The following is a 9,093-nucleotide window of genomic DNA, read 5'->3' as shown; positions in this document are numbered from 1 at the left end:
ATAACGTCGTGGTATTTATGTTCATACGACGTCAATAGTAATAAACCGTCGTGGTATTAACATTCACACGACGTAAAACAATAAGATATATTGTCGTCTATATTAGATACCAACCCTACTTTCTTTTTCTTTATATTTTATCAAATTAGGGAAAAACAAAAACCATTGTTCAGAGAAATCAAACCTGCAATTAAACAAGCAAATAAAAAAAGACTTTATTTTAAAAACAACTTTTTCAATTTTCAGACGACGCTAGAACGACTGACGAACCGTCGTGGTCTACATATTTAACCACGTAAATAAGAAATACCGTCGTCTTATTTAGTTGAGGTAGTTGTCTTCAAAGTTGGAAACTTTCCCTCTTTGTCTGTATATTTTATCAAACTTGGAAAGAAGTAAAATGATTTTGGCCAGAAAAAAGGTAAAAAGATTTTTCAAACAAAAAGCGTATGAGCATGCAAAACAGTAACCAAAATAGTGAAAATGAAAGCTTACCTTTTGCGTGCAATGAAAGCAAGAGGAAGACGATGTTTAAGTTCAGAGACGACGAAGAAGACGAGAGGAAGACGATGAGATACTCTGACAGTGCTCTGACAAAAACTTGGAAAGAAGAAGACGATGAGAGGAAGACAAAAAGTTTTCTCTGGAAGATTGAAATTTTTAATCGGGTTTGGAAACAGTGCATGTGTAAGTCAGGCAGACGAAAAGTTGCTTATATATAAAACCATTTCAAAAAAATAATACGGCGGTTACATATAACTACGACGTATAAATTAAATACTACGACGGTAAATTTAACTCCGGACGTGGTAAATAAATACGACAGTATTGTTGTAGGTACCGTCGTAGTAATTTACGTCGGTTTTACTGACGTTGATTGTACAATTTAAACGGCGGTTTTTTGTAAGGACCGCCGTTGGTTTTAAAAATTTATTCTATAAATTTGTCACTTTCATTCATTTTGGTTTACATTTAGGGTTCCAGGTTCTTACTCTCTCAGAGACACTGTCTCTCACATCTCAAAGACAATAATTTGGATGTCTTTCTCAAAGAGAAATTTAGCTTACTCGCATCAAATCTATGTCCACAAGAAGAAGCTTGTCAACTAGCCTTCTCACTTCCTTGATCAAGCCTGATAGGACACTTAGTGCCTCCACTCGCTATCGAAGGAAAGTTCGCTTCTCAAGGAAATCTGAAGATCAGATGTGCTGGAATGAAGAAATCTGAAAATCAAAGAAATTTAAAATGAAGGAAATTAATGTTCTGGAATATGTAAATTTTTTTTTTTGGATGACAGATTTAAAAAAAATAAGAGTATAAAAACAACGACTGTTTTTGAATTACTGTTGACGTTTTTAGTCGTCTTAAGTAAGACTAAGACGACGTAATATATTTGTTGAGCGACGTTGATTTGTTTTTTAAACGTCGTTAGGTATAATATAACCGTCGTTGAAAATTGTCTCTCTGATTGCAAATTTGCAACGACGTTAGGTATAATATTTATAGATACACAAACGCACACACATCATCAACTTCAAAAAATTGTCTCTCTGATTGCAAATCTGTGTCATCTGTTAAGATTATGATGTGGAACAGAGTTCCATCTGGTAAGATTTCGTAACCCTTGGGTTCTCAGAAAAATCTGATTATGTCGGCGGGTTTCTATATAAACCGTCGTGGTTATTTCAATTCTTGTCATTAAGTAGATCTACCGACGTAGGATAAGAAAATCAAAGAAAAAAATTGTTAACAAAAATTCTTATTAAGGCGACGGTTTAAATTAAATGTACGACGTATAAAATGAATAAATACGACGTTAAATTTTATAGTACAATTTAAAGATAACGTCGTAGAACTATATGATAATGACGTCGATATATTTATATTTTCCGTCGTTTTAAATTATTTTAATACGGCGATATTTTTTATTTTAAAGCCGTGGATTTGTTTGTAATTATACGGCGTATTATACGAAAACCTCGTCGTGTTATTTTATGAGTAAAAACGGCGGCTTTTATTGAAATCGTCGTCTTTATTTTCTACGTCGGTCGATTCATAACTTCTGCCGTTCTTTGTTGGCTTTGATTTTACTCTGCGGAAATCTGTTTCAAATAGGCGTCGGTTGTTTAATTAGGTACGTCGTTGTTTTTGAACAGCCATTTGAATCTCCATTTTTTAGTTGTCTAAGGTGGTATTACACGACGGTGTTTTTAGAACCGTCGTCTTTTTAGAAACCACGGCGGTTTTTACTTAGACCGTCGTTGTTTTCTGGTCGTGTTTTTCACTTTTTGTAGTAGTGAGCATAAGTGTAGTATTAACCTTGTCCTTGAAGTTATCATGTGGATCTGGAACCCCCCACTTTAGATCTCTAGTAATACATCGTTGTTTAAGTCCCTCTTTGAGCCATGCATCTGTCCCTTGAATAGCATTTTGGCTCCAAGACCCAACGACTGATGTTTTATTGATACTCTTCCAGTTTATCTTTGAGCAAAGGAAGTTCTAGAAACAAGTGATTTGTATCACGAATTCGTGGAGTTGTCTTACACACCTGCTTCCAATGGGCAAAAGTGAGAAATATAAGATTGTAACAATACTGCGTCGCCATTTAATGTTATATGTGAGAAATGAAAAAACAAAAAACCTCTCTCACAAAGGATATGAAAAAAATATATACCTTGCATTTAGGATCTTTTAGTTCTGTTGGATTCAAAATCTTTCCAGAGTATTCACATTGATCTCCTTGTGCAGAAGCATAGTCACAACCTTGAGTCGGGCATGTCCCCTCCACAAGTCTATCGGCTAAGAACCGTTTGCATGTGTCACAGTAAAGCTGAATTACAGTACAAATTCAAGTTAAAATAAATTATAGAAATACATTTTAAACATAACTCAATCGCAATACATGGACATAAGTGTGGGAGCAAATATTTTCGTCTCCAATCACAGCATGCCACGTGGAAAAGAAGATTATCTCTTAAATTAATTAATTGAACCAGTTTATTGGCTAATTAATTAATTGGGATAAATATCTTAATTAATATGATATTATCTTTATTTAATAAGATAATATCATTAATTCAGATATTATCCTAATAAAGAGAAGATAATATCATTAATTCAGATATTATCTTCATAGAATGAGATAATATCATTTAATTCATATATTATCTAAGTCTGACTCGATCCCTACGAATTTGGGTAGAGAATAAACTCAACATATTCTCTACAAAATCCTAGCCCCGAGGCTCCTATAAATAGACGACCTCATTCATCATTCAAGGTACATCTAAACCTACTCCTAATACTCGAGAAAAATACCTGAAGCTTTCCCTCCCTCTCCACTCTCCATATTTTCTCCACACGGCTCCGGCTACCACACACGACTCCGGCCATCCGGTTCACACCATACATACAACTCCGTACCACTCGAACTAACTTAGGCATCGGAGGGCCTTTGGCCAACACCCCCCGGGTGTGGTCTATTTACTCCAATCTTTTTGACAAATAAACGATATCTACAAGAATATAACCATTTGAAATAAATTTCAATAAATCGCACACAATAAATAGAAGTTAAGTTTACCAAATTATATAAATTTTACGGAAAAATTTACTTGTCACAAATCTGTTCGGGGCTACACTTCTCTTCCATAGCTTTGGTCCCCGTCGCTGTGCCATACTCATCAGTTTCACATACATATACCATATTGTAGCCTCGAAGACAGCAGTAGCGTGCAAAGACATTGGCACTCAACACACCTGACCAACACATTAAAAAGAACACATGAATTAAAATGATCTAAGAATACATGAATTAATTTCAAGAATCTGTTTTGGTTCCCGAAAAATTAGAAGGAAACAAAATAAAGAGCAGATAAATACAGCCAATGATATTGCTGGGATGGGGGACATTGTTGACGTAAGGCAAGGCACTGGTGATCAGGATATTTCGCTTGCCAGGGATAGGTAGCTTGGCAGCCATTTGCTCCTCCTTCGAGGTAACTGTGAGGTCTCCAATGTCCATGTACGATTCTCTCCTTCAGTGGCTGAGCCAGAAACAAGAGCTTAGAAATCGGTATTTACTTATGAAATACTTAAGCACAAAACACAGTTTTAGATCACCAGCTAATTACAATATCATGACAAGGGAAAAAAGAAATATATTGAGAAGAGAGTGTATGGCAAGTCAAGTGTAATCTAAAACCAGAGCTGTGAAATTGCAGAACATGTCTTTGTGTTGTGTACACGGAAGTTTCAGTTTCGAGCTCGATAATTAGGTTTCAATTTCGTTTGACTAATATTTCATATGGTGTGAAATACTTACATCGGATAAAATCTCTAAGTATAATTCCAAAGTGGAAGTCAGTTCAGAAGACAGAATTGGCAAAATTTTCTCACAAAATGAAAACAGAGCAATCATTAGACAAAGAGGATACAATCTCTAAGTATAATTCAGGGCTGAAGTTGGTTACAGTGCAGGTATAACTTGGACAACTGTGAAACTTCAGTTGGGACTTGACCAGAAAAGACAGAAGAGACAGATAGGTTTAGATAAGTGAGCTTTGGCAAATTCCTAATTTTAGTGGGAATTAGAGAGTAATTGAAGTAATTATCAGCGAGGTTTAGTCTCTGCAGATGAACAAGACTGAAGAGGCTGCTGTTGGAACTGATAGAGCCGTAGAGACAACTGCTGCTGCTGCGAAGAGTATAAAGAGTTCGCAACCACAAGATGAAAGAACAGCAGAACTACTTTCGAAAGCTTGGAAATGGACACATTAAAAAAGCTCAGGGGTAACCCCATGATATTTTTTCTTGCTAATCAAATTTGTTGATCTTTGTTAGCTAAGCATGCTTGAAAGGTAAAGTGAGAGAGCTAGAACTTATAGATTGGACTCAAATTATTGAGCAATGACATATCGAGACTAATTTTCTGTTGAAAAACTAATGCTCATTTGTTATAAAAAGTTCTAGAAAAGTCAAGAGCTCACAATAAAGAAGTTGCATGGCGGTAAAGCAAAATAAATATGGTGCTTACTCCACCATGTTCATTTTTTAATTAAGTCAAAATTCAAGGAAATCGTTTAGGCATTTGATTATGAGGGTTTAGGCATTTTGAAATGAAGAGAAAATAAATAGGAGAGATAGGAATGAAGGGATTCGGGGGGGAGAGGTGCATTGGGTTAGGGTGCGGGTGATTGAATTGCACACAATGTACACTTTGCTCTTTTGCAATTAGCAGCAACTATTCATCTGAGGCTTTGGAAAGCTTCAATTTCATTTCATCCAATGTACTCTGTGCTCAATTAATGATTAAAATCATTTTATTACATAAAGAAAAACATTATGAATGCAGAAAATCCAAATAAAGAAAAACATGCAACATTCTAACACCTTTATTTGCATTAATTAGCATAACCACAAGTACAACTAGAAAGACAGAGCAATGTTTCCTGGAAGCACAAGGAAGGAAAAACAATAGAACAACTCCAAATGCATGACCCAACTATACTTCTACATCCCCCACTCTACCCACAGGACAACTCCAAAGATAGAGCACGGTTACATGGAAGGAGAAGGAAGAAAAAACAAGAAAACTACTCCAAATGCTTGACTTTATAACACACTGAATTTCTGCATCCCCACTCTACCTTTTCCATATCTTTAGCCTAACCATTCCAACGATCTTAAGAAACAACTCCTGCCTTCTTGTGATGGCGACATCCGCAAGAACCACTCCCACTACAAACCCACTTCCAATTCCAGCCAAACAAAATTTCAAATCAAATTCAAGCATTCGAGTTGAGCCTGAATCACTGTCTTCTTCAGTTGAAGGTGGCGGTTGAGGGGCCTCTTGATTTCCGCATTTTGGTAATGGATCTCCACACAATCCTGGGTTTCCCTCATATGAAGTGCTATTCAATGAAGTAAGTTGGGTACCTTGCGGTATAGGACCTGTGAGATTGTTGTAAGACACATCAAAGTTCCCAAGGAATGTAAGCCTCGTCAGTTGTTGGGGGATCTGTCCTGACAGCTTGTTCTGTGAAAGGTCCAACGATTCAAGATTCCTTAAGTTCCCCAAGGATGATGGAATAGAACCAGTGAGAATGTTGCTGGAAATATTGAGTGAGCGAAGCTCCTTAAGGTTCCCGATGAATTCTGGAATTTTACCTTCAAATTTGTTGTTTGAGATATCAATGGCTGCAAACCCTTCTCGAACCTTTGAATAGTACAAATCCAAACCTTTAATTGCTAATGTGATTGAGTAATCAACACTCCGCCCAACATAAAAACCATTGAAGTCATAGGCTACTCGTGTATACATGTATGTTGACTTGTTTACAGTAATATCTGGAAACAAAGGTGGAATCTCACCTGTGAAATTGTTGTAAGACAAATCAAGAATGCGTAACTTGGGGAAGTCAACATTTGTTCTAGACTGTCCTATTACACCGTTGAAGCGATTATGGCGCATTGCCAAAAGTTTTAACTCTGGGAGAGTCCCCAACCAAATGGGGAAAACATCACTGAATTGATTGTTTGACAGAACCAGATACTCAAGTTTCACACAATTCGCCAATGACCTCGGTAATTGCCCCTCCAATTGGTTATGACTAACATCAATCATCTGCAAATTGCTTCCGTTGTTGTATGATTGAGGCATTATGCCCTGAAAAGAGTTGCTTCCAAGAAGTAAAAGGATTAGACCATCACTAAAGTTTCCGAGACACTGAGGAAGCATGCCACTCAAGTTATTTTTTGACACGTCAAGGAACCGAAGAGAACTCATATTGCAAAGCAATGGTGAAATTTCTCCAGTAAAATTGTTGCTGTCAGCTCCATATTCTTCCAGGGATGGTGGAGGGATCGGTAATCGTCCATGAAAATTGTTGACCGAAAGCCTCAAGCATATTAGGTTAACCCAGGGAAAGACAGCTGGAAATTCTCCTGAAATTAAGTTTCCAGAAATGTCCAGGAATACCAGAGTTTCCTTGCCTATGTTCCACATCCAGTTTGGTAGCTCGCCATGGATTTGGTTTCCTCCCATATCCAACCGCTCCATCATTGTTTGATTTCTTAGGAAATATGGGACCTCTTTTAAATTGCATGAACTCAAACCCAGAACGGTGAACTGTCGAACAGTTGCATTCATAATATTGGATTCAGCAACAAATTCAAAATTGTTCCAACTCAACTGGAGTTGGTACAGATTTTGTTGCTTCTCAAACATTTGAAAATCCACTACACCACTCAGGTTATTTGCATGTAGATAAAGGATCTCGAGATTGATGAGATTGGAAAATGAGGCTGGAATTGAACCACTCAACTGATTAAAAGCAAAATCTAGGTAAACTAGTTCGCTAAAGTTACCTAGCCAAGATGGAATTGGACCAGTTAAAGAACTCGTACTAACTCGAAACACGGTCAATTGGGTAAGGTTTGCCAAAGAATCAGGAATTGGACCTCCAAATCTGTTCGCTGAAATGTCTAGATAAGTGAGTTGTCTGAGATTACCAAGTGCAGATGGAACCAACCCTTCTGAAAAATTGCATTGAGCTACATCCAACTCTTGCAATGAATTAAGCTTTTCAAACGAGGAAGGTATTTGTCCGAAAAACCTAGTAAACGCAACTTTCAGTACCACGAGAGGACTACTTTGATTAAATTCAGGAAAATATCCAGTGAGATCTTGGTTGTATCTCACACTAAGAACTTTTAAGTTCTGTAGACTGAAAATTCTCACTGGGAATTCGCCAAACAGATCACATTTCATGAGGGTAAGGGATGTCAAAAATGATAAATTTGTCAAGGAAACAGGTATGATCGAAGATATGTTAATGAAACTAAGAGAGAGAGTTTCTAGATTAGTTAAATTTTGAACCAGACTTCTCATATCGGATGGTTGAAGTTTCAACAATCCGTAATGATCATAAGAAGGTCCTTCAAAATTGCCAGACAGATTAAGGTATGTCAACTTGGACAAGTGTGAGATTTCAGATGGGACTTGACCAGAAAAGACAGAGAAAGAGAGGTCAAGATGAGTGAGGCTTGGAAAGTTTCTTATGCTAGATGGAATTTGAGAGTAAGTGAAGTTATTGTCAGAGAGTCTTAACCTTCGAAGATGCACCAAGCTGAACAGGCTACTATTGGAGTCAAAAAAGCCATAGAGATAACTGCTGTTGAGATCAAGGCCAATAACATGACCCGTCATCTCGTCACACTCCACGCCATCCCACGAGCAGCAACTGATATTTCCTCCTCCAGCTGGTTTCCATGATGAAACCTTTGGATAAGCACCGTCATAACGTGAAGCAGATTTGTCAATAATAAAGCTCTCCTTGAACTGCAGCAGGGCAGAGCTCTCCTCGGCATGGCAAGATAACTGCTGCAAAGTGTCTACAAAGTTTGCAACCACAAGATGAAACAACAACAGAACTAGTAGTTTCGAGAGCATGTGAATCGACAGGTGAATCCCCATAATATTTTTATATCTTTTGTTTGCACTCTTTGCTAAAGAATCGTGTATGAAAGTTAAAGCTAGAGTGCTATCTATTTATGGACTGGCATGATCAAATGGCTTAGCAATAGCGTACACGTGTCAACTAACTATTTAATATTATTTGACATTTTGATCAATGTAGAAGTGATGGGATAATACACGTGTCAAGTATCTATTTATGGACTGGCATGAGGTGACAAAATCAAGAACTCACGATATTAAAGTGTAAATGCAAACAAATAATCATCACAGAAAATTCTATCCTTGCAATTAAAAGTTGAAAAAAACGATTCTCTGTCAATTACATATGATTAATTCGATGTCTGATATTTTCAATTAGAAAGACCACGAAACTTCAAGTCAAATTGTTATTAAATTTGATGTCTATTAAATTGGTGATGTGGCAAGCATAAGAGCGGTCTCTCCTCTGTATATCTTCAACTTGGGTTCAGCATGGATGATGCAGCACCACCCAGCCCTTAGCATTTGGGGCGTTCGTTTTTGAGCCAGTGCAAGATTTTCATATTCAGTTATTGAGCATTGCCCTTGTATTGCCAATGTTTTAAAATATTTTTTCTTTGCCCTCTTAAGCTAAA

At 37.1% G+C, this 9,093-nt stretch overlaps 1 protein-coding gene and 1 pseudogene across 1 annotated transcript; both read right to left on the bottom strand.

The window, feature by feature from the left end:
• The window catches only part of LOC117618218, a 6,210-nt pseudogene extending 2,186 nt beyond the window's left edge, over positions 1 to 4,024 (bottom strand).
• Positions 4,025 to 5,644: 1,620 nt separating this feature from the next.
• On the bottom strand, positions 5,645 to 8,476 carry LOC117618217 (receptor-like protein 6). Its single transcript, XM_034347820.1, has one exon. The coding sequence runs from the start codon at positions 8,474 to 8,476 to the stop codon at positions 5,645 to 5,647; it is 2,832 nt and encodes a 943-aa protein (XP_034203711.1).
• Positions 8,477 to 9,093: the final 617 nt, after the last annotated feature.

This window comes from Prunus dulcis, chromosome 2 (assembly GCF_902201215.1).
Source record: "Prunus dulcis chromosome 2, ALMONDv2, whole genome shotgun sequence".
NCBI classification, from domain to species: Eukaryota; Viridiplantae; Streptophyta; class Magnoliopsida; order Rosales; family Rosaceae; genus Prunus; species Prunus dulcis.
Note: the sequence above shows the minus strand (reverse complement) of the source record. Positions and strands in the feature narration are given on the sequence as shown.